The sequence below is a fragment of the Eschrichtius robustus genome, chromosome 21 (assembly GCF_028021215.1).
Source record: "Eschrichtius robustus isolate mEscRob2 chromosome 21, mEscRob2.pri, whole genome shotgun sequence".
Lineage (NCBI taxonomy): Eukaryota > Metazoa > Chordata > Mammalia > Artiodactyla > Eschrichtiidae > Eschrichtius > Eschrichtius robustus.
In genome coordinates this window covers 28,222,929-28,250,249 of record NC_090844.1, presented here as the reverse complement: position 1 = coordinate 28,250,249, position 27,321 = coordinate 28,222,929, and the positions used below count along the sequence as shown (strand labels likewise).

The following is a 27,321-nucleotide window of genomic DNA, read 5'->3' as shown; positions in this document are numbered from 1 at the left end:
TTCTAGACGTCCAGAGAAATGTTCGGTTCCCACAGGACAGCTAATAAAACCATGACCTTCCTTCCATCTTCACTCCTCTCCGATGCTGGCAAAAGTGACAGAGTGACCCAGCCCAGGCCGGGAAGGAAGCCTGGTTACGAGAGCCGGTGGTGGCTATAGCAAACTGCTGATACTCAAGTCAGACTCCCAGGAGCCTGTGGGGCATCCTCAACGAGACTGACATTCACCTGGGCACTAACGCCCCGCTGCCTGCCCCCCTGCCCGGGAATCCAGGGCACACTCTCTACAGAACAAGGCGGGGGCCAAAGTAGATCAAATACCTGTTTATTTCACATTAAATATTGGGTTGGCCAAAAACTTCATTTGGGATTTTCATAAGATGTTACGGAAACACCCAAACGAACTTTTTGGCCAACCCAATACAAATCTAAAAATAAGCATTTTCCTTTCTCATCATTTCACATCATGCATGGAATGTTCACTTTAATTTTCGAGTCCGTTTACTTCATTTCGGGGAAGCATTTGAGCTTTGAATAGTGTCCACCCTGCAGGCTTCCCGTCTAGATTGACAAGTGTGTATGTTTTTTCATTCCCCTTGATACTTTCCACTCTTTTGTCCTTCCAAATGCAAAATCCCATAGCAGTGTTTGCTAAAAGGCGAGGCAAAGGATCCTTTTTTTTTGTTTTTTGTTTTTTAAATATCTCTACTTCTCAGTGACTAAACCACCACGGCTCTTAGGCCAGTTTCCTAGCTTCCCAGAGAGAAGCCACAGCTGGCCTATCTACTGCTTGACTCAGGCCTACATTTATAAACACAGGATTCTACCAAGCATTCTTTATACTTCTGAGTACCCCCGCACAACACTGCCTTAATAACCATATTACAAGTCCAACAGAACGTCTTTTAATAGTGACTGAAAGGACACCATCTCTACTACCACAATGTGTTATTACTGATAATTATATTCTAACCATATGATAGAAGTTTCTAGAAAACAAGCAAGGAGCAAAAACCACAGTGACCCTGGATTCCTGCTGCCTCACTGTGAACAATGGATAACTGATCAGAGACCTGTGACTTCAACACCTCTTGTATCCCTCATGCCAGCGCAGCACCTAAAACACAACAAATACTCCTGGAATGTTTGTCCCGTAAGCAAATAAAGGATGAGTAACTGCAGACATCCATGAAACTTGGCACTAGGGCCTGACCTCCTTCTCTCTGCACTTTTTCACGTGAATTTGCCTGTTAGATTGATCCAGAAGCCAAGGTCAGATGGAGGACACAGAAGATGTTGCCTGTACCACTGAGGTCCCCAAAAGCAAAGGCACAGAACAAATCCTACCCGGGCTGCCTAGCAAGAGCTTGTGTCAACAAGAAATTAGAGGAGAGACAATTTCCTCTTCCAACTTACTTCCATCAGTCTCTTCACCATCTTTAGCAGATGGGGCCAGGCAGCAACAAGGCCATACCCAGGCTGGCTTTCATCACCTGTAGCACACAGGACTCGGGCCCTCCCTCTTGGGAACAGGCCTCATCTTACCTCGGCAGCAGGAACTCCCTCAGGCGGGCGGCAGTGCAGCACGATCATGCCTTCGATGGGAACCTCCCTTCCCTGCGGGTCTTGCTCGAAGTTTTTCCGTAAATCTGCAAAGAACGTGAAAGATATGACACTTTGCTCTGGGGCAAGTAGGATCCACATTTGCTCCAAAGATTACAAAATAGTGAGCTGAACGTCACAACCTAGATACACACACAAGTCACTGGTTTCAGGAGTTCCTAAATATTCACAAGCATTTTTGTAAAGAAAGAAATCTTAACAAAACTGTCCCTAATGTTCTATATTGAGGTGAAGGATAAAAGATTTACTGGGGGAGCAGGAAAAAAAAAACAAACCTCATTATTTCATGAGTCTTTGTCAGCATTACCTACTTAGTATCTGATAAAGCACTTGGCCTAATAAATTGCCATCCACAGCTATTATGCAGTTGAGATGCATGTGATTTTTTATTTTATTAACTAAAGAATGCATTATTAACCTGTAACCTCTGCCATTCCCTTAACCCTCTAGGGAGCTCTAGAAGATGGTAACAGAGTGAGATTACCTATTAGTCTTTTATTTGTAACCAGGGAGAAGAGGCAACATTCAACCACAACAAAATCTATAACCTATCCAACCAAACATATAATTAAAAGATACAACGCTCTCCAGTCCAACGGCAATGTTGGGTATCCATGTAGTGCGTTTCATGGAAGGTTCCAGGCTCTCTGCAAACAAGCTGCACTGTTAACCTTTTACACGTGGAAGGGTGACACTCGGAGAGGTTAACTGGCTTGCCAGTGGTCACGGAGAGTATTAGTGCCAGTGATGGGGAAAAATTCACCAAGTGTCTAGACATCAGTGTCTGACTGCTCGCCAGCAAAGCTTTCTCAGGGAAAAGGATACAGGGAGAGTTCGAAAGAGAGAAAGAGCATCATTTGCACAGCTTTCCACTTAAGCATATGCTTCATTAACAAGAGTGGGAGTTGGCCTTTGCTTCTTTTTGAGGTGTCATAACAACACTTTGATAATTTTACAGCACGAGCTTAATTCCCACTGGCACTTGAAGGCCTGGGATTGGTGGAGCGAAGACAGTTTTACAAGTCTTTCGAAGGTTTCCCCCTCCCTCCCGGACAATGTATTTTTCTTCAATCGAGGATCTCAAATTACAGGCTGTGGATTTATTGATTTAATTTTCTTTAGTGCTTACAATAACATGATATATGTTCTCTGTAAAGAGCAGAGCTTCAGAATCAGTTACATCTTTATAAATTGTATAAATACATTAAACTTGATTTTAGCAAGTCAGAAACACGCCATGAATAAAAAGAACAGCAATCCATGTATTCACTTTCTTCGGAATTTTACTATTAATGTTTTCCCTCCCAGAGGCAACTGACGTCTTCTGTCAGTAGTGCTGTCTATTCGGAGAGCCTTCGGGAGTGTATTTGAAGCAAAGGATCTTACAAGGACCCACACTGTAGGCAGGTGGCAGGATCCATTTTCCCATTTCTCTGCTGTCCCCCAAACTGTAAAGCCAAGCTTCCTTCCACTGGAGATCTGTAAATTGCGACAGCCTTTACGATTCAGAATTTCTGACTCCAAGTGTGAGGAAGTTCACATAACTGATGACAAAACTACAAGTGATGAAAATGTGAATAACCCCCAGAATGAAAAATCTCACATTTCCTGCAAAATGTGACCACAAATTCTCCTTTGCTCTCCCCCAAGGGATCCTTGAGTCAGAAATCCCCTTTCTGTATGACTAATATACTCATCAGGACTATAGTAACCCCCCCCCTTTATCCATGGAGGATACATTCCAAGAACCCCAGTGGATGCCTGAAACCACAGATAGTACCAAATCCTATATATACTGTTTATTCCTATGCATACATACCTATGATAAAGTTCAATTTATAAATAAGGCACAGTAAGAGATCTGTAATACTAATAATAAAATAGAACAATTAAAACAATATACTGTAATAAAAGTTATGTGAATGTAATCTCTCTCTCAAAATATCTTATTGTACAAATTTAATGCTTTTCCACCTTAACTCAGTACTCATCATGTATTCTGGCCATTATGGGGTGTGACGGCAAAACTAGCATGAATTTCTTTTTCCCTCTCACAATTTCACGGATAGAAGATTTGTGCTTACTATAGATCTTAGCAACCTCAACATACAATTTTTTCTTTCCTTATTAAGTCAAGAACTTTCACTTTTTCACTTAAAGAAAGCACTTTCCAGCACCTGTTTGACATATACGAATTTCCAGCATCACCACCCTTGCACTTTGGGGCCATTATCAATTAAAAGAAGGGTTACTTAAAAGAAGGGTTACTCAAACTGTGACACCAGGACAGTTGATGTGATAACCGAGATGGTTACTAAGAGATTAATGGGCGGTTTACTCTGGACAAAGGGATGATTCACCTCCTGGGCAGGATGTAGTTGGATGGCATGAGATTTCATCATGCTTCTCAGAATGGCATGTGACTGAAAACTTATGAATTATTTCTGGAATTTTACATTTAATATTTTCAGAGTAAGGTTGACCATGGGTAACTGAAACCACAGATAAGGGGGATGACTCTATATTGAAATGAATCTATTGTAGAGTGTGAGTGACTCTTACATGACACATCAGTTTGTTAATGGAAAGAAAGGGTTGTGTTTTTGTGGTTAATTTTGTTTGGTTTGTTTGCCATGTTTTTCTTTTCTTTGATTGCTTTGTTTTCTAAAGGAAGTCTTACCCAGTGCTGCTACATGGTGATTGCAGTTTTGACAACACCAAATAATCTGCATTCAACCAAATGAAGCACAGAAAAAGAGCGTGAATCTCTATTTTGCCTTATACTATTTCTATTTTATCTTCTGTTTCCTTTCTTTGCTCACTAGAAACGGAAAAGGTAACAAAATGTAGAGTTTTCGGGTACTTCCTCACTTCCCTACAGTAATTACATTGGCTGATGAAAAACTAGAGCGAAGTCGTTTTTCCTCCCCATTCCCACCTGCTCAATGAACTAGCTAAGCAAATATGTATATAAAGAAGGAAAATCCCGTACTGACACTGGGATGTAGGAAAGGGTATAGTCTATAAACAAGAAGCTTTGAGAAATTTCTAGTAGATTTCATACAGCCAGGATCAGATTGAAGAAAGGACCCACACAACTTCTTGATCTCCCCAACTGACATTTGCAATCACCATTGAAGGGTTCCAACAAGAAGTATATGGACACTTCTAAATGTGGAGATACAAAGATTAAAGATTAAAGGCAGTAGAGTAGGGGGTAAGGCAACAACTGGGGTGTCATATATATGGATCCAACTCATCATAGGCAGCCCACCACACACTAGATATCACACCAAATGAGAAACCCAAGTGACACTGAGTCCTGGCCTGTGCCTAATACTAGTGGCAGGAACACTGGCATTTTTGATTCCCAAGGAGGGCAAACACACCAGACAAATTCCAGAAAGCTACTGAAAATAGTAAAAATTATGGAAATAAATTTAGACATAGAAGGAAATGCTTTCCACTCTACCTATGATTCTCACGATAGGTTACCCAACCTAATTAGTTTCTCTTTTTTTTTTTTTTTTGGCCATGCCGCACAACTTGCAGGATCTTTGTTCCCTGACCAGGGATTGAACCCAGGCCCCTGGCACTGGAAGTGCAGAGTCCTAACCACCAGACCACCAGGGAATTCCCAACCTAATTAGTTTCTGAACTGGCAAACTAGATACTTTTATAACCTATGTTAGTTCCAAGGCTTGAAAGATTCAGATAGGAACCTGTGTAACTTCTAATAGTAGGAAAAACATCCCCAGCCATATAAAAAGAATTATGTTACAAATGAAGGAGACAAACCATAGAACTGAAATTAAATGGCTTCCTCTAAGACTGGAAACAAGAGGCATTTTTAGATAACTTCTAATTTAAGTTCTTTAAAATCAAAAGGAAATAGTAACTGAGAATCTAGAGTAGGGATTTATAAATAGGATAACATCTGAGATCAAGAAAACTGCCACTATGCAGGAAGAAAAAAACAACATAACTGCTGAATTAGAAATATATATATACGTATATATATATATATACGTATATATATGTATATATATATATATATATATATATATATATATATATATATATCATGGAGATGGTAGACAGCATACTGAAGACTGCTGAAAACTGAACTAGTGAAACAGAAGACAGATTTATCAGTCAGGATCCAGGCAGGAAAACAGAAAGCACACCAGATGTTTTAACAGAAAATATTAATGTAAAAATTGAAGGACTAAAAAGGCAAAAGGGGGAACTGCTAGGAACTGGTCCCACCCTAAGGATGGGGAATGGGGGAACGAAGGGAAGAGGCTGGGGTTATAGAACTTTGAAGCTTGGAGATGGCTCAGTTCTCCAAGGAGAGGGCACTGGGTTTTGGTGCTGGTACCTCAGGAACTTGGAAGATGGACCCAAGGCGTCAAGACCTAGACCTCTGAAGAAAGACTGTCCACCAGACTGGCGCTGGCATCTCTTGGGAGAAGGGGATGGAGGGAGAGCATAATAAAGCTGGATCTGGAAGTACTTAAAAAAAATAAGTGCGAAACAAGAAGAAGCTGCCACTTCTAAGATAAAGAAACTCTGCTGGGATGATGGTGACAAAGACAGAAAATGAACAGAAAGAAGTACCCTTTTTCCCTATTTCACTGTCCAGTCTCCTGTGGCACCCCCTATTGGTGGAACCTTACAGGGAGCCAGGATCTGGCAAGGAAGTCCCAGCCTTAGCTTCACAAATTTACAAACCAGTGGTTTTAGAGATAGAAGGCAATGGCTTAGCATCCAGCAAAACCCAGTTTAAGAAATGTCCTCTAGTAGGGCTCTAATAATTGCTTGCTCCGTATCTGTTTTCCTCACTAGATCATCAGTTCAGTGAATGTGGGCTTTATGTCTGAGATGTTCATCCTTATAGTCCCAGTGCCTACTAACCAGCTGATACAGGGAAGGTTCTTAATAAATACAAGTTGAATAAATGAGCTAAGAGGAAAATGATAAAATGATAATGAATTTACCAGAAAAAAAGATGAAATAAATAACAAAAGATAATGTTGAGATAGAGAAATATGATTTAAATATCACTGGAAATTTAGAAGGAGACAACAAGCTCAAAGAAAATAAATGATAATTAATTTAATAATGCTAACAATGTCTTCTCCAAGCTAGAAAACAAACCAACTTCAGTATACAAAAGAGCTCATTGCATACAAGCAAAATAATTCTGAAAAGAAAAAAAAGTTCCTGGATATATCATAGTTGAAAGTTTGAATTAACAAAATTTTTAAAAATTGTAAAAATAATTTTACAAGTATTTTACAGTAAATAAACAGAAGTAACTAAAAATTTCACAGATTGAAAGAATTAATATCGTTAAAATGTCCATATTATCCAAAGCCAATTCAATGAAATCCCTATCAGAATCCCAATGTCATTTTCACAGAAACAGAACAAAAATCCTAAACTTAGCATGGAACCACAAAAGACCCTGAAGAGCCAAAACAATCCTGAAAATGAACAAAGCAGGAGGCACTGCATTTCCTGATTTCACACTATACTACAAAGCAGTAGTAATCAAAACAGTATGGTATAGGTATAAAAACAGACAAATAGATCAATGAAACAGAATCGAGAACCCAGAAATAAAACCTCATATGTGTGGTTCAATATTTGACAAGGGATACAAGTATACCAAACGGGGAAAGGATGGTCTCTTCAATAGTGGTGCTGGACAAACTGGATATATGCACATGTGAAAGAATGAAATGTGAAAGAGAAGAACTCTTCCCTTACACCACACAGAAATGTTAACTTGAAATGGATCAAAGACTTAAATATAAAGTCTGAAACTGTGAAACTCCTAGAGGAAAACAAAGGAAAAAAAAAAGAAGCTTCTTGACAATAATTTTTTTGGATATAACACCAAAAGCACAAGCAACAAAAGAAAAAAATAAACAAGTAAGACTATAACAAATTAAAAAGTTTCTGTGCAGCAAAAGAAATGATCAACAAAGTGAATGCCAACCTAAGGAATGGGAGAAAATATTTTGAAACCATTTATATGATAAGGTGTTACTATACAAAATATATAAGGAACTCATTCAACACAGTAGCAAAAAAAATCAAATAATCCAATTTAAAAAATGGGCAAAGGACTTGAATAGACGTTGTTCCAAAGAAGATATACAAATGGCCAATAAGTACATGAGAAGGTGTTCAACATCACTAATCATCAGAGAAATGCAAAAATCAAATCCACAGTGAGGTATCACCTCACTCCTGTTAGAATGGCCAATATCAAAAGGATGAGTTAAGTTTTCATGAGGATGTAGAGAAAAGGGAACTGTTGTGCACTGTTGGTGGGAATGTAAATTGGTGCAGCCACTATGGAAAGCAGTATGGAAGTTCCTAAAATTAAAAAAAAAAACAAACAACCATATGATCCAGCAATCCCATTCCTGCATATATATCCAAAGGAAACAAAATCACTATCTAGAAGAGATATCTACACCCCCATGTTCATTGCAGCATTACTTACAATGATATGGAAACGACCTAAGTGTCCACAGATGGATGAACAGATGAATAAAATATGATACACACATGCACACACACATGCTAAGTGAAATAAATCAGATAAAGACAAATACTGCATGATCTCACATAGATGAAGCATATAATGTATGATTCCACATATGTGAAATCTAAAAAAGCTCAACTCAAAGAAACAAGGAGTAGATTGTTGGTTGCCAGGGGTTGAGGGGTGAGGGAAATGGAAGATGGTGGTTAAAGGATAAAACTTCAAGTCATGAGATGAATAAGTTCTGGGGACCTAACACACAGCACAGTGGATATAGTTAACAGTACTGTATTGTATATGTGAAATTTATTGAGAGTAAATTTTAAATGTTCTCACTACTATACATATAAAACTGTGTGAGGTGATGGATATTGTTAATTAACATTAGTGTGGTCCTCATTCCTCAATATAAATATATATCAAATCATCACATTGTGCTCCTTAAAGTTACACAATGGTATTTGTCAAATATATCTTCTCCGTAAAGCTCGATGAATAAATAAAATTTGAAATAAAGAAAGAACTGACAATGAAAAAAAAGCAGGCTACAACTAAAACTTTTCCCTGTATTAGCAAATACCAGAGTATAATTACGTAACTAAATCTATGTTTTTGATTTTTAGCGAAAAAGCATGGGTACTAATTTTCCATTCCCAAATAAGTTATTATTCATGAGCAAACTAATAACAATATAGTCTCAGACATGATAATTTCAAGAGATTTTAGGTAGCCACATATCCTCTCTGAAAACATTACCTTTTTATATAAACTAACTAATGAGAAGACAAAGTAATGAATTAAGTATTTGTTACGATTTAAAAAGAAAATCTGGCGATGGACAATAAAAACCACTTAAAATTTTCAAATCCACTAGAAGGCTGTTTCATCTACACTGAAAATCTGTTGTTTAGCACAGCCTCCCTCATTAATGATCTCAGCTAGATCTTCTGGATAACCTGCTGCAGCTTCTACCTCAGCACTTGCTGCTTCACCTATGTTATGAAAATGCCCTTCTTTCCTTATACCTCATGAATGAACCTCTGCTACTTCAAACTTTTCTTCTGCAGCTTCCTTGCCTCTCTCAGCCTTCACAGAATTGAAAAGAGGTAGGGTCTTGCTCTGGATTAGGCTTAGACTTAAGGGAATGTTACGTCTGGTTTGATCTTCTATCCGCACCATTCGAACTTTCTCCACATCAGTCATAAGGCTGTTTTGCGTCTTATCATTTGTGTTTTCATTGAAGTAGCAGTTTTAATTTCCTTCCAGAACTTTTCCTTTGCATTCACTTGGCTAACTGTTTAATGCAAAAGGCCTAGCTTTTGGCTTATCTCAGCTTTCAGCATGCCTTCCTCACTAAGCTTAATCATTTCTAGCTTTTGATTTAAAGTGAGATATGTGCAACTCTTCCTTTCACGTGAACACTTAGAGGCCATTGTAGGGTTTTTAATTGGCCTAATTTCAATATCATTGTGTCTCAGGGAATAGAGAGACTCGAGGAGAGGAAGAGAGATGGGGGAACAGCTGGTTGGTGAAGCAGTCAGAACACATACAAAATTTACTGATTAAGTTCACCATTTTACATGGGCGTGCTTCATGGCACCCCAAAACAATTACAATAGTGACATCAAAGATCACTACACAGATTACCATAATGAATATAATGAAAAAGTTTGAAATACTGTGAGAATTTCCGAAATGTGACACAGAGACACAAAGTGAAAAAATGCTGCTGGAAAAATGACACTGATAGACTTGCTCAACACAGGGTTGCCAGAAACCTTCAATTTGTAAAAAACGCAGTATTCGCAATAAAGTGAACCACAATAAAACGAGGTATGCCTGTATTTGTTTGAATTCTTGGTCTGCCACTTATTAGCACCTTGACTTGATAAGAATCTTTATCTCTCTGTACCTCATTTACTGTTTCAATAGGGCTTTTACTGGCTTAAAAAAAAATTTTTTTTTTTTTTTGCATATAGAGGCTCTCTTGTTTCTTGTAAGTCTCTGCAAAATGCTTGCCTAGCTACCTCTCTTTCCATAAGTTATCACATCATATAAGGACACTCTTTTATTAGACTTGGTCTTCTATTCATATATATTGAGAGGGTGGAATATAAATAGATTTCCACCTTCCGATCTCACTTATGCTCACGTGGTCTATGGAAAGAAGAAAAATAATAATTTCACATTATTTTGTATAAGGGAACTGAACCAAACTGCATACATACACATCAAGATTGAAGATTTAAAAATTTTTAAATAGCAACTGGTATGGGATTACTATACATATGTCATAGGAAAAGCCCTAAAGAGAAATCACTCAACATTTCAAAGATTTGCTACTGTATGAATACGGGTATATTCAGTATCTTCTGCATCTGTTTCTGCGTTTTCTAAAATTTTCTGTGATGAATGTGGATTACTTTTATAGCCAGAAAAAATAATGTCCAAAAAAACCCCACTTTTCCTACAAGTTGTCAAGATTCTCTAAACTAGACCAAACTGAATCAGAAGCCAGGGAAGAAGTACATTTTGTTTCATTTTATTCTATCAAGTTTCACTCCTACGATGTCTATTAAAGGAAGCAAGAAGAACTATATTTTTCAATCTTTAGTAAGTGCTAAGATAGTCTTCTTTGATTTTACGTATGGGAAATCTCTGCGCATGAGAAAAAAATCTTTCATCTGTTTTGTTCATTGCCTTTCCTCTAGTACCCGTAAGGGTATACAGTAGTCACTTAATAAATATTCATTGAAGGAATGAATAAGTCAGTGAGTTTCCATTTCAGCTCATCTGAACGATTATTATAAACTAATATACAACTAAGTCTCCAGTAGTTAAAATGACCAGGAGAAGCAAAAACAACAATAGATAAATGTACTACAGTGATGTTAAAGTAACACTTATTCATTCTCATCTTCATTGCTAGTATGAATGATACTAACAATCATCAACACTGACCGATTTGGAGCATGACCCTGTTTGCTTCTGCACCCACTTCACCGTCCCCCTGCTCAGTTCCACAGCAGAATGCCAACGAGGCACATGATGACTAGAAACAAAGCAGACGGGAAGAGGAGGGGAAGGTGATGAAGCCAGGTATTTGGCTAACCTGTAAATCACTTAATCAGCAACAGGATCAACCAGAAGCAGCAGTACCTGCCAATAAGTAGTTCATCTGGGGCCGGGCCATGGGAAGCGGCAGCCTCCCTTTCCTCACCCTGTTCCCTATTTGGCCTTTTTCTCATTTTCCTTTCATGCTACTATGTTAGAAAAGTCATTGTAGCACAAGAAAATCAATAAAAATTCAATTCCAAATAATAGTTCTTTGCAGCTCAGAAACACCAGGGAGTTATCGGCTCACTCAATGTTCTGGCAGTTAATGCAATGAAATAAAAATAATTTACTCATTCAAACCAAATCAGCCAGTGAAAAATCATAGTCTTTTTTTTTTTTTAATAGTCATAGTCATTTGTTAAGATTGCAGGAGGATGGTACAACATACTACTAGTGCTCAAATACACTGGTATTCAAATCAGGGTCAAATCTTTCCCAGCCATATATGACTAAAGGAACAACAGACCCCATTTGTCATACATAAAAGGAATTTGTAACTCAGCCAAATACAGATCATCTGTTGTAATAAAAGGGCTGGTTCAAATGCAGAACAGCTGGATGCCAACGAAATGAAAGTCAAGGCTTGGTGCCCCCATTTGGTTCTGCCTAAATCCTCCAGCCCCGGAGGGTTCCAACCTGAGGACTCAGCTCCTAACTTTAGTTCCCAAAGGAAGCATATAAAAGGCTTTCTGTCAGGTCAGTGCTTTCCTTGGTGATAATCTCCTCGTCTTTGGTGCATTTACCAATGCTTCTCTTGCCAGCCTGGCTTAAAACCTCTGCCTCGCTTACGTCTATGAATTCTGCCCATTGCTTGACCCACTAATCCCTGTTGATGCCAGGCTGCCCCTAGCTGTCACTTCATGGGTTTGCTGTGGATCGTCTGGTGCTGATGTTGTTGTCTCTTTGAAGGAATAAAGGACAATTCCACATGTAGGTTTTTTTCCTTCTGGATTAGGAGAATCCCAGTTTTTTTTTTTTTTAATTTTATTTTATACAGCAAATTCTTGTAAGTTAACTATTTTATACATATTAGTGTATACATGTCAATCCCAATCTCCCAATTCATCCCACCACCACCCGCTTCCCGCCGTATTCCCCTCTTGGTGTCCATACATTTGTTCTCTACATCTGTGTCTCCATTTCTCCCTTGTAAACCGGTTCATCTGTACCATTTTTCTAAATTCCACATATATGCGTTAATATACAATACTTGTTTTTCTGACTTACTTCATTCTGTATGACACTCTCTAGGCCATCCACATCCCTACAAAGGACCCAATTCTGTTCCTTTTAATAGCTGAGTAATATTCCATTATATACATGTACCACATCTTCTTTATCTATTAGTCTATCGATGGGCATTTAGGTTGTTTCCATGACCTGGCTACTGTAAACAGTGCTGCAATGAACACTGGGGTGCATGTGTCTTTTTGAATTATGGTTTTCTCTGGGTATATGCCCAGTAGGGGTATTGCTGGGTCATAGGGTAATTCTAATTTTAGTTTTTTAAGGAACCTCCATACTGTTCTCCATAGTGGCTGTATCAATTTACATTCCCACCTACAGTGCAAGAGGGTTCCCTTTTCTCTACACCCTCTCCAGCATTTGTTGTCTGTAGATTTTCTGATGATGCCCATTCTAACTGGTGTGAGGTGATACTTCACTGTAGTTTTGATTTGCATTTCTCTAATGATTAGTGATGTTGAGCAACCTTTCATGTGTTCGTTGTCAATCTGTATATCTTCTTTGGAGAAATGTCTATTTAGGTCTTCTGCCCACTTTTGGATTGGGTTGTTTGCTTTTTTGATATTGAGCTGCATGAGCTGCTTGTATATTTTCTAGATTAATCCTTTGTCAGTTGCTTTGTTTGCAAATATTTTCTCCCATTCTGAGGGTTATCATTTCATCTTGTTTATGGTTTCCTTTGCTGTGTAAAAGTTTTTTAAGTTTGATTAGGTCCCATTTGTTTATTTTTGTTTTTATTCTCATTTCTCTAGTAGATGGGTCAAAAAGGATCTTGCTGTGATTTATGTCATAGAGTGTTCTGCCTATGTTTTCCTCTAAGAGTTTTATACTCTCTCTCCTTATATTTAGGTCTTTAATCCATTTTGAGTTTATTTTTGTGTATGGTGTTAGGGAGTGTTCTAATTTCATTTTTTACATGTAGCTGTCCAGTTTTCCCAGCACCACTTATTGAAGAGACTGTCTTTTCTCCATTATATATCCTTGCCTCCTTTGTCATAGATTAGCTGACCATAGGTGCATGGGTTTATCTCTGGGCTTTCTATCCTGTTCCATTGATCTATATTTCTGTTTTTGTGCCAGTACCATACTGCCTTGATTACTGTAGCTTTGTCGTATAATTTGAAGTCAGGGAGTCTGATTCCTCCAGCTCCGTTTTTTCCCCTCAAGAATGCTTTGGCTATTCCGGGTCTTTTGTGTCTCCATACAAATTTTAAGATTTTTTGTTCCAGTTCTGTAAAAAATGCCAGTGGTAATTTGATAGGGACTGCATTGACTCTGTAGATTGCTTTGAGTAGTATAGTCATTTTCACAATATTGATTCTTCCAATCCAAGAACATGGTATATCTCTCCACCTGTTTGTGTCATCTTTGATTTCTTTCATCAGTGTCTTATAGTTTTCTGAGTACAGGGCTTTTACCTCCTTAGATAGGTTTATTCCTAGGTATTGTATTCTTTTTGTTGCAACGGTGAATGGGATTGTTTCCTTAATTTCTCTTTCTGATCTTTCGTTGTTAGTGTATAGGAATGCAAGAGATTTCTGTGCATTAATTTTGTATCCTGCAACTTTACCAAATTCATTGATTAGCTCTACTAGTTTTCTGGTGACATCTTTAGGATTATCTATGCATAGTATCATGTCATCTTCAGTGACAGTTTTACTTCTTTTCCAATTTGTATTCCTTCTTCTTTGATTGCTGTGGCTAGGACTTCCAAAATAATGTTGAATAATAGTGGCAAGAGTGAACATCCTTGTCTTGTTCCGATCTTAGAGGAAATGCTTTCAGTTTTTCACCATTGAGAATGATGTTTGCTGTGGGTTTGTCGTAAATGGCCTTTATTATGTTGAGGTAGGTTCCCTCTATGCCCACTTTCTATAGAGTTTTTATCATAAATGGGTGTTGAATTTTGTCAAAAGCTTTTTCTGCATCTATTGAGGTGATCATATGGTTTTTATTCTTCAATTTGTTAATATTGTGTATCACATTGATTGATTTATATATATTGAAGAATATTTGCAGCCCTGGGACAAACCCCACTTGATCACGGTGTATGATCCTTTTGATCTGTTGTTGGATTCTGTTTGCTAGTATTTTGTTGAGGATTCTTGCATGTATATTTATCAGTGATATTGGTCTGTAATTTTCTTTTTTTGTAGTATCTTTGTCTGGTTTTGGTATCAGGGTGATGGTGGCCTCATAGAATGAGTTTGGGAGCGTTTCCTGCTCTGCAATTTTCTGGAAGAGTTTGAGAAGGATGGGTGTTAGCTCTTCTCTATAATTTTGATAGAATTCACCTGTGAAGCCAACTGGTCCTGGACTTTTGTTTTTTGGAAGATTTTTAATCACAGTTTCAATTTCATTCCTTGTGATTGGTCTGTTCACATTTTCTATTTCTTCCTGCTTCAGTCTTGGAAGGTTATACCTTTCTAAGAATTCGTCCATTTCTTCCAGGTTGTCCATTTTATTGGCATAGAGTTGCTTATAGTAGTCTCTAACAATGCTTTGTACTTCTGCAGTGTCCGTTGTAACTTCTCCTTTTTCATTTCTAATTCTATTGATTTGAGGCCTCTCCCTCTTTTTCTTCATGAGTCTGGCTAAACGTTTATCAATTTTGTTTATCTTCTCAAAGAACCAGCTTTTAGTTTTATTGATCTTTGCTATTGTTTTCTTTGTTTCTATTTCATTTATTTCTGCTCTGATCTTTATGATTTCTTTCCTTCTACTAACTTCGGGTTTTGTTTGTTCTTCTTTCTCTAGTTCCTTTAGGTGTAAGGTTAGATTGTTTGAGATTTTTCTTGTTTCTTGAGGTAGGATTGTATTGCTATAAACTTCCCTTTTAGAACTGCTTTTGCTGCATCCCATAGGTTTTGGATCGTCATGTTTTCTTTGTCATTTGTCTCTAGGGATTTCTTTATTTCCTCTTTGATTTATTCAGTGATCTCTTGGTTATTTAGTAACATATTGTTTAGCCTCCATGTGTTTGTGTTTCTTACATTATTTTCCCTGTAATTGATTTCTAATCTCATAGCATTGTGATCAGAAAAGATGCTTGATATGATTTCAATTTTCTTAAATTTACTGAGGCTTGATTTGTGACCCAAGGTATGGTCTATCCTGGAGAATGTTCCATGTGCACTTGAGAAGAAAGTGTAATCTGATGTTTTTGGATGAAATGTCCTATAAATATCAATTAAATCTACCTGGTCTATTGTGTCATTTAAAGCTTGTGCTTCCTTATGAATTTTCTGTCTGGATGATCTGTGCATTGGTACAAGTGAGGTGTTAAATTCTCCCACTATTATTGTGTTACTGTCGATTTCCTCTTTTATAGCTATTAGCGTTTGCCTTATGTATTGGGGTGCTCCTATGTTGGGTGCATATATATTTATAATTGTTATATCTTCTTCTTGGGTTGATCCCTTGATCATTATATGGTGTCGTTCCTTGTCTCTTGTAATGTTCTTTATTTTAAAGTCTATTTTATCTGAGTATTGCTACTCCAGCTTTCTTTTTTATTTTTATTTTTATTTTTATTTTTTTTCCAGCTTTCTTTTGATTTCCATTTGCAAGGAACATCTTTTTCCATCCCCTCACCTTCAGTCTGTATGTGTCCCTGGGTCTGAAGTGGGTCTCTTATAGACAGCATATATATGGGTCTTGTTTTTGTATCCATTCAGCGAGCCTGTGTCTTTTGGTTGGAGAATTTAGTCCATTCACATTTAAAGTAATCATCAATATGTATGTTCCTATTACCATTTTCTTAATTGTTTTGGGTTTGTTTTGTAAGTCCTTTTCTTCTCTTGTATTTCCCACTTAGAAAAGTTCCTTTAGCATTTGGTGTGGTTTGGTGGTGCTGAATTCTCTTAGCTTTTGCTTGTCTGTAAAGGTTTTGATTTCTCCATCGAATCTGAATGAGATCCTTGCTGGGTAGAGTAATCTTGGTTGTAGGTTCTTCACTTTCATCACTGTAAACATATCGTGCCACTCCCTTCTAGCTTGTAGAGTTTCTGCTGAGAAATCAGCTGTTAACCTTATGGGAGTTCTCTTGTATGTTACTTGTTGTTTTCCCCTTGTTGCTTTCAATCATTTTTCTTTGTCTTTAATTGTTGTCAATTTGATTACTATGTGTCTCAGCATGTTTCTCCTTGGGTTTATCCTGCCTGGGACTCTCTGCACTTCCTGGACTTGGGTGGCTATTTCCTTTCCCATGTTAGGGAAGTTTTCGACTATAATCTCTCCAAATATTTTCTCTGGTCCTTTCTCTCTTCTACTTCTGAGACCCCTATAATGCAAATGTTGTTGTGTTTAGTGTTGTCCCACAGGTCTCTTAGGGTATCTTCATTTCATTCTCTTTTCTTTATTCTGTTCCATGGCAATGAGTTCCACCATTCTGTCTTCCAGGTCACTTATCCTCTCTTCTGCCTCAGGTATTCTGCTACTGCCTCCTTCTAGTGTATTTTTCATTTCATCTCTCTTTGTGTTCTTTAATTCTTCCAGGTCTTTGTTGAACATTTCTTGCATCTTCTCGATCTTTGCCTCCACTGTTTTTCCGAGGTCCTCGATCATCTTCCCTATCATTATTCTGAATTTTTTTTCTGGAAGGTTGTCTATCTCCACTTCATTTAGCTGTTTTTCTGGGGTTTTAATCTTGTTCTTTCATCTGGTACATAGCCCTCTGCCTTTTCATCTTGTCTATCTTTCCGTGAACATGGTTTTTGTTCCACACACTGCAGGATTGTAGTTCTTCTTGCTTCTGCTGTCTGCCCTCTGGTGGACCAGGCTATCTAAGAGGCTTGTGCAAACTTCCTGATGGGAGGGACTGGTGGTGAGCAGAGCTCAGGAAAACTTTAATCTACTTGTCTGCTGATGGGTAGGGCTGGGTTCCCTCCCTGTTGGTTGTTTGGCTTGAGGTGACCCAGCACTGGAGTCTACACAGGCTCTTTGGTGGGGCTAATGGCAGACTCTGGGAGGGCTCAAGCCAAGGAGTACTTCCCAGAACTTCTGCTGCCAGTGTCCTTGTCCTCACAGTGAGACACAGCCACCCCCCCCCACCCCTGCAGGAGACCCTCCAACACTAGCAGGTAGGTCTGGTTCAGTCTCCTACGGGGTCACTGCTCCTTCCCCTGGGTCACAATGCACACACTCCTTTGTGTGTGCCCTCCAAGAGTGGAGTCTCTGTTTCCCACAGTCCTGTCAAAGTCCTGCAATCAAATCCCACTGGCCTTCAAAGTCTGATTCTCTGGGAATTCCTCCTTCTGTTGCCGGACCTCAGGTTAGGAAGCTTGATGTGGGGCTCAGAACCTTCATTCCAGTGGGTGGACCTCTGTGGTATTATTGTTCTCCAGTTTGTGAGTCACCCACTTAGTGGTTATGAGATTTGATTTTACCGTGATTGTGCCCCTCCTACCATTTCCTTGAGGCTTCTCCTTTGTCTTTGGATGTGGGGTATATTTTTTGGTGAGTTCCAGTGTCTTCCTGTAGATGACTGTTCAGCAGTTAGTTGTGATACTGGTGCTCTCGCAAGAGGGAGTGAGTGCATGTCCTTCTACCCCACCATCTTGAACCAATCCCTCTGTAGATTTCTCTTAAGATTTCTGAATACTGTAGCCTTAACTCCTGCTGAGTAAATCTGGCAGCAACAGTGAAGGAGGGGCACCTTTGATCATAGCTGGATTGTGTGAGCCTTTCCATGTTCCCTCTGACTCCACCTTGGTGCCAGGCAACACGCAGGTTTTGTTTATTGGGACATCAAGGAGTTTGGATGATGCCAGGCAGGTCCTGTTGTGCAGAGTCTCCTCAAGGCTGTCTCTCTGAGCCACAGAATAACGCTGGGGCTTTGCTAGATCCCCTGTGCTCGGCCATTCCTCTGCTGTTAAATTGCTGTTGTCAATAAATCATTTCATAACTAGCACGGTGTATCATTATCCCTTTCACAACAAGTAGCATAGTTTGTCAGGCAACAGTGGTTGGGAAGACAGCATCCAGCAGCAGGGACACACATGACAGTGGGAAGAAATAGCTGCAGTTTCACAAAATGCTTTGAGTACTAACTTAACCTGCTCTGTATCGAGTCACTCCCAACTGAATACATTCCATTGTATTTGTTTCTTCTTTTGTTTACAAGGACACGCAAAAATTCATTCAGATTCTATCAAAATTTGAGGATTAACTGAACATTCGGAAGACGATCCTAATTCTGAGGCCAGGATTGATTAGAAACCAAGAAAGACCGCACACCAGGCTTGGAGGAAACAATAAGGATCACAAAGTAAGTAGGTCTTAAGGAGACTGTAACATGGCCAAGCAAGGGGGTCAAGAGAGCCAATGTAATTCTCTGAAGTGGGTTATTTCATCGTCCTTTTAGCACACATGTTGCTTCTGTCACTTGTGTCCCTCCTAACCAATTGCCTCTCGCTCTGTTCTGTCTTAATGGCCTCTGCTTATCCGTTACTTGCATTTACTCATGTCTTCTGATATCTCACGGTCACTACTGCCTGCTTCTTTGTGTCTTTACTTTTCTGGTGCCTCTGTCAACTGCTGATTCTCTTTTAGGATCAAGCCATACTCAGAAGAGCAAGAATCCACAAGTACACAATCACCTCACCCTTCCTGGGCAAGTCTCACTCTGAGTCTACTCATGAGCAGCTAACCCACCTAGGTGTGCATTCTTGGTCCAGTTGACATGCCAGTGGACATATGTGGTACACAGCATGGCCACCTATGCTTAAGAAGGCACTCAGCACCACTCCCCTCAGCAGGGACTAGGGGTGGGGATTCCATGGTTCCACGAAACCATGCCTGTAGAAAGATTTCGAAGGTTGCTTTATCTCCAAGTTCCATAAAAGGCTCTTTCTGTGTATTGATGATATTGATTTGGCTATGTCAGTACATAAAGAATAGGTGAAGCATGACCTAAATAGCACATCTTGACAAAAATTAGGTGAAAATATAGGAGTTCTCTGCTACCTTGTTTTCACGGTATTAAATCATATTAAAATAAAGTTAATAACTCACATTCTGTATCTTTACATCACATTCCACTGAAAGCTATGGAAATAAAATACTCAGAAGTTCCATATTCTGTATGTTTGAGAATACTATTGTTCTACTTGTGATTCTAACAGGAAAACTGAGTTTTAGGTGAATGCAGAAATAGCCACTGAACCAAAGTACTTTTTTTGTTTTGTTTGTGTTTTCATTTTCTTTGGCCGCACCACGTGGCATGTGGGACCTTAGTTCCCCGACCACGGATAGAACCCGTGCCCCCTGCAGGGGAAGCACAGAGTCTTAACCACTGGACCACCAGGGAAGTCCCCCAAAGTGCTTTTTAATTGATGTATAGCTGATGTACAATGTTGCGTTAATTTCTGCTGTACAGCATAGTGATTCAGTTATATATACATATATATATTCTTTTAAAAACTCTTTTCCATTATGGCTTACCACAGGATATTGAATATACTTTCCTGTGCTATACAGTAGGACCTTGTTGACCCCAAACTCCCAATCCATCTCTCCCCTCCCCCCTCCCCCTTGGCAACCACAAGTCTTGAACCAAAGTGCTTTTGATGGAGAGAAAAAAAAGAAGTGCAGTCCCAGGAGCCATTGACTAGACTAGTCTACTCAGTTCTCAAGAAGTATATAGAAAAGTTACACTCCTTATGTCTCTACTGTCAGGATTCCCCATCTATGGTGTTGCCTAAACCCCACATCCCTACAAGCAGCCCTTAGCATCCTGAAGAACACTTGAATACCAACAAACTACATGGTCAGTAGAACAATTTCAAGAACACAGACATGAAGAATCATTCTGGACTTTCCCTGGTGCCCTCCCAGCCCTGCCCAGGAAATTAGAGGGATGTGAACTAGCAATAAGTTTAAAAAGAAATGACCCAAAAATAACCGTAAGCTTTCAATAGCCACCATCTCATTGTAATTCAGTACTAGTACTACAGAGAGATGGGAGGCAAAAAAAAATAGGGGAGAAAGAGTAAAAAAGAAAAAGCCAACCCAGCAGCAGGAAGAAATATTTTTAATCCTGCATTATTAGCTTTTTGATTCTCCCCTCACCCCAGGTCTCCTTGAGGCCAGGAAGGTCGATCAGGACAAGACATGGCCACGTATCTTGAGCATGTAAAGGCTGGAATATGCCACTAACCAGCTAACACTCAGCCTACTGCTTGGCCCACATGGCAAGAAAGGTGAACGGCATTTTGCCTGGCCTTTTAAATCAATCTTGCCAGAACAGGAAGAATCTAAGAGATCACTCCAGCCAGAAGTTGTTCACCTTTTTGGCAGCAAGCTCCATATTTCATATGAAATCTTACAAAGAGACCTAACCAACAATGCAGAGGAAACTAAAGCTTACATGTAAAAACGAGCCACTCAGAGGTCTGGAGGACGCTTTCCAGGAAAAGAGAAGGGCAAAGGCTCTGAAGTAGTGACAACCTGGGGTACTTGAGTAATAAAAGAAGTCACCAGGGCTGACACAGTGAAGGGGAGCATTCTGGTGCAAGGGAAGGTAAGAGGGGGCTGGTTATTCCTATGGGGCCAATATCATGGAGTTTGGAAATCCAATGGGAGAAGTTCAGCCAAGAGAATAGCATGATCTGATTTGTCTTTTTTTTTTTTTTTAAGTAATCTTTCTGGCTGCTGTGTGGAGAATGGATTTTAAGATGGCAAGAGTGGAAGCAGTGAGGAGATTATCACAGCAGAGAAAAAAACAGATGGAGGGAAGTGGGCAAATTCAGGATGTGTTTTGGAGATAGATGGGGCAGGACTTGTTGCTGGATGGGATGTGACTGAAAGAAACAGAGGAGTCAAGGATGACACCTATGTCTTGTCATGAGCCCTGAGGCGCCATTACTGAATTGGGAAAGGCGGGAATAAACACAGGTTTGCAGCAGTGCTGCTGGGGTGAAAACCAAGAGAGTTCTCTTTGGGACATATTATGTTTGAGATGCCTACTAGATATCCAAGTGGATATATCAGGTAGGCAGTGAATAAAGTCATCTGGAGATGAGGTGCAAGGTCAAGGTTGAGAATAATCAGTATACAGCCCGTATTGGAGCTACAGAGTAAGAGATTTCACCTGGGGAGAACCTGTGTGTGAAGGAGAGACCTAGAGTATTACAATATTTAGAAATGGGAAGAGGAGGAGGAATCTGCAGAGAAAACTGAAGTGTGGACAGTGGGAAGGAGAAGAAACAGAAGACAGCAAAATCACAAAAGCATCCCTGGACCCCACTCCCAGAGATTATGATTCCACAGGTCTTGAGCAAAGCCCAGTAAACCTTAATTTTTAAAGAGCTCCCGGTGTGCTTCACCTGTGCTGCAAGTTTTAGGAAACGCTATTACAGAGCACAAAGCTGATTATGAGACAGGCTTTGCTGCAGTGCTGGCACCTGGACAAATAGCTCCTCCACCAACAAAATACAAACAAAGTATAAGGGACTAAAAAGAACCATGTGCACGTGCAGTTGAGGCAAATTATGGACGACAAGATACAAAAAGACCAAAAAAACCCAACTGCCACTTCTGAAGAGCTGGGAGCAAAAGCAGAGGGGTGGGATCAAAAGCAGGGTACTGCGCACGCCCCCTGCACTCAACATCGCCAAAGGGATGGGCAAACCAACTAAGCCACCCCTACCCTCACCCCATATAAGGAACCAGCTCGTCCCCCGCTTGGTGAGAGCAAGCAAGGGAGCCTGTCACTTACCTTTGCTCCCCACTGCTGCAGCAGGGGCCCCAGTAAAGCCTTGCCTGAATTTCTTGTCTGGCCTCTGATCAATTTCTACTGATTGAGGAGGCCAAGAACCCGGGTCAGTAACAGTTAGTCGAGCCCAGAACTCAAACCCAGCTCTTCTGACCTTTACTTGTTCACTCTTTCTGCTGCTCCTGTTCCTTCTCATTTTAGAAAATGAGCCCATCTAATTGTCATGCTTGTATTAAAATACCTTCCATTCCTCAAATGGTTAACTCCAGCTAGTGCTCTAGACTTTTTGTCTTCTGTCAAATTTTTGGAAAGGGGTGTCCATACCATCTCTGTTTTCTCACCTTCCACTGATTCCTAGACCTACCATTACCTCCTATCATCCTCTCATTACACTGCTTTGCTCCGGTCAGTGGAAGCAAATCAATCCACTCTTCCCACTTCTTATTTTAACCTGGTGATCACACTGACACCATGGACCATTCATTCCTTCAAACAAATCTCCACTCTCTTCAATCTCCCAGTCCCTCTTCAATTTTTTTCTCCTTTATTTTCTTAATGGCTCCCCTCTGTCCACCCCTTAACCACATGCAGAATTCTACTCATGGTCTGTTGCTCTTTCTCTTCCCCAGCAGTTTGGGTGCTGGGGGGTAGGATAGAAAATGTGTAGTGTGGAAAACCACTGAGAAATAAAATATTGCCTGCCATATCAGTAAACAAAGGGTGTTGCAGCCATCAAGCCATCACATTACAGCTGCCCAGACAGTGAGCCCCGAGGGAACTCTGGATGGAGACAAACGGGCTGCCCAGCGCCAAGCACATCTGGCAGTCAGCCGCTGCAGCCACCCCCAATGGTGCACCTGAGGAAACTCACTCAGGATGAGAAAACACAGGATACTGGCCCCAGAGGGCCGAGGTGCATATCAAAGGAATGATTTCAGTAAGCCTAGACTCTTGCATCTTCCCATACACAGAAAAGCGCTAAATTCCTTAACTTGAAATATCTGGTTTCCTTTTATTAACAGTAATCCTCTGATGTTCCGACTACCTGGTCTTTTGTTGCAAAAACTTCTACATGCCCTGGCTTCCCCCTTGGCTCTTCGGAACACTTTTCTCAGCATTTATCTAAAGTCCTCAGAAAGTCTGCTGAATAAAACGTAACTCTCAACTTTTAGGTTGTGTATTTTTTTCAGTTGACACCATCTTAAGTATTTCAGATAAAATCCTCCTATCTTGCTGATGGAGATCTATTATCCTAATGACCACCTACTTGCCAATGACTTTCAATTCTAATGTTTGATGATGATCCCTGGGTTTTAGGCTCATAAACACAACTGCAGGATGAAAAGAGTCTGTTGAATGTTCCATGGGTAGTTCCCACATAACATGATCAAAAACCGAACTCAGTATCTTGCTTTGCACACTAGTTTCTTCTACTCTAATCATAACCTCACTTAATGGAATCACCATTAATTCAGTCACTTTAGCCCAAAATCAACAAAGCCCCAAACGTGGGGTAATTCCTCAATCCCTACCTCACTTCTCCTCACCTCTGCATGCAAGAAGCCACACAGCCTTGGTAATTTCACCTTCCTGGAATCTCCAATTTGCCCCTTCCCCTTTAACATGTACCATCCCAGCAAAAGTTCAAGTCCCGTCAGCAGTTTCACAGGTTGGCATGAAGCTTCCTTGTCTTGCGTTTTACTTGCCTTTAAATCTCTGTGGCTGAATGGGAAGGTGGGGTGAGGGTTTGAAGATATGACCACATCACCACCCTGCTATGACACTTCAGTGGCCCTAAACCACATCCTGAATAAATCTAAATCTTAGCAGAGAATTCAAACACCCTCTATAATCTGACCTACTTCTCCCTGGTAGCTCCATCTCCTTGTTTTCCCACATAGTTCCATGTAGTTTTTCCATACTGTTCCCATCTTCCTGTGCTTGCAACTCAAACTCTCTCCTTAACCTGAACATGGGGTCTTCAAGTTAACCCTCTTTCTTCCTAAGGAATTAGCTCAGGAAGCATATCACAGACCTTGAGGATCCGTAAGTTGAACCTCTGGTGAGCTCCTGAAACAGACTGTGCTTATCTAACCGTGCTCCCTCAAAAAAACTTGTTTGATAAGTCTATCCTCTCACCAGAGTATAAACTCTTCAAAGGAAAGGATGGGATTTTATTTATTGCTATGCTATCTAGAACATGTAGACAATTATTCATGGCTGTCCGGCACTTCCACACCTTAGTTAGCATTTCTTTGACACTTAACAAGTTTCTAGAATGCAAACCCTTGTCCTTACTTATCCTGGTAGAGGGATATTAAGCTAATTTAAGAATAATATCACTAGGCTCAAAACGTCCTCAAAGATGAACAAAGATACGTTGTATTTCTGTTTTGGGTTTTTTCATTTTGCTTTGTTTGCTTACCGTCTGCTCATATTATCTGTCAGAAGGTTTCTTCGGTGGAGAAAATGAGAGCTGAATTGAAGTAAAATCTATATCCTCTTCCTGTTAAACTTCCACTGAGGTTTTTAGAGAAATGGCCATTTGCCAGGAAGTTTAAGGTTTATTTCACAAGAATGGCAGATTGAATAAACTGAGATTTCCTAAAAAGGTGGTGGCCATATTTCTACAAATTCTTCTCAGTAACTAATAGTTGGCAATCAATAACATGAAGGAATATTATTTGGAGAATTTTTTCATCATCCACTGTAGGATATGTTGTAAAGTAATGCACTACTACCCAGCAGTTCTCATCTTTAAGGCTGATGTACTCAACTGTGTGCACGTTACGCAAAGTAGCACAATTTATACCAATTCCATACAAATAACCCTACTCTGTTCATAGAATCACGATCTCTTATAGTTCAGTGTTACTCGTACTTTCTACTGAAGTGCCCCCACTGGCAGAGGAAGATAAATTCATATCCCCAAGGCATTTATAGATGGAGCCTAAAAAGATGTGGCATGCACAAAATGGCTTTGACGTTTCAAGTTGCATCTTCACAATTCAAGAAAATTTTTTTCCGTAATTGTGTTCATGTTTATATTTTACTGACCTCAAAGGGAATACCACTGATTTTCAAAAAGATGTAGCTTGTCTAGCTTATGGATTCTTATATCCACAGAACACCCCAGCAGTGTGCCTACACCAGGCTGGCATTTTGAAAGACGTGTGTAGTTCAAAAATGACCAATTATGTAAAATGTTCCTCATTTTAGGCTTGTCCAATGTTTTCCTATGGTTAAATACAGACGAACTATATTTGGAAGGAATATCATTGAAGTGATGCTATCTTCTCATTCTATCCCATCAGGAGTAATTTGTGGATTTGTCCCATTGCTGGTGATGTCAACTGTGACCACTTGATTAAGGTGGTATATGGCAGGATTCTCTACTGCTAAATTACTAACTCCCCCTTTGTAATTCGTCAGTATCTTGTGGAGAGATACTCTGTGATCCTGTAAACATCCTGTTACTCCTAAAACTTTCAGCCACTGGTTTTAGCATCCAATGACACTTGTCTTAATTAACTTTACGATAGATGCTAAGTAATTTTCCATTTCCATCATTCCTTCTACATTTATTCATTTATTGTAAGGAAGAGCTTTCTCTTTCGAAACCTCCATTTATTTTAATATTCATTTAAAAAATATACCAGTGTAGATTCATGGATTCTTATTTAATGAGTTACAACCATTACGATGATCTCTTTGACCAGTGGCAGCCCCTTCTAGGTGACTGCTATTTCCTTTTTACATGTTCAATTTGAGGAACATTATATAAAATAACTGACTTTACACTTGAAAAATTCAATGTAATGAACAATAAGGGAAGACCAAGCAATTATTTGGATTAAAGAAGGCGAAAGAGATCTCTCAACTGAATGTAAGCCATGATCTAGGATTTGTTACTGTTATAAAGGACTTTACTGAACAATTGATGAAAGATGAATAAGGTCTTTAGATTGGATAATAGAATTGTATCAATGTTAATTTCTTGATAAATATACTACAGTAATGTCAGAAGATATGTTTTTTTAAAACATACACCATAAAGTATTTAGGGGAAAGGAAGCATCATGTCTGCAACTTAATCTTAAACAAGTCAAAAAATGAACCGTAATTGTCTACATACAAATACATATACTGATAAACACAGAAAGAGACGATGGCAAAGCAAGTATGGTCAAACATTAACATTTGAAGATTGTCAGTAAAGGGCTTAAGGGAATTTTTTGGTACTATATTGCAACTTTTTTGCAAGTCTGAATTATGTCCAAATAACTTTTTAAAGAAAACCCTATTAGTCACCTACTCACCCAATGCAGTAATTCCTTCTTCAGTATCACCACCACCAGACATACATCCCTCGCTTGCCTCTGTACAGATTGCAGGAGAATGTGGCCATAGAAATAATGTTCCATAATGGGCATTTCTAGTTGCCAGCTTGACCCCAAATATGCCATCTTAAAACTTAGCTCCCGTGATACTGCCTCTGGCTTTGGAGGAAAAACAGAATGATCTTGTCTCTAATTCCGTGTGGAATCAATTTGAATATGTCTCTAGCCTTTCTAGGCCGATTATTTCCTTTTTATAATAGCACTACACATATAAAGTGATTTCTTAAATCATCACCATTACTGCCATTATGGCCACCTTCATGGGTGTGGGACCAGTATGGTCACACGGGGCCCCATGCTTGATTTAATGGTCTAATACTGATGTCTTGAAATGCTTAATTTTTGAACAAGGGGACCCACATTTTCTTTTCTTTTTTTTTTTTTCTATTGGAGTATAATTGCTTTACGGTGTTGCATTAGTTTCTGCTGTACAACGAAGTGAATCAGCTATATGCATACATATATCCCCTCCCTCTTGGACCTCCCTCCTATCCCCCCACACCCCACCCATCTAGGTCATCACAGAGCACAGAGCTGAGCTCCCTGTGCTATCCCACAGGTTCCCACTAGCTATCTATTTTACACATACTAGTGTATTTATACCAAACCTAATCTCCCAATTCATCCCACCCGCCCCTTCCCCTCCTATGTCCACACGTC

At 39.5% G+C, this 27,321-nt stretch overlaps 1 protein-coding gene across 1 annotated transcript in view; it reads right to left on the bottom strand.

Annotated features, from left to right (window-relative positions):
• The window catches only part of UNC5D (unc-5 netrin receptor D), a 258,784-nt gene that overhangs the window by 208,715 nt on the left and 22,748 nt on the right, over positions 1–27,321 (bottom strand). The window contains exon 4 of the mRNA XM_068531991.1: positions 1,545–1,648. Coding sequence (XP_068388092.1) covers positions 1,545–1,648 — 104 coding nt within the window. The remainder of the gene's footprint in view (positions 1–1,544; positions 1,649–27,321) is intronic.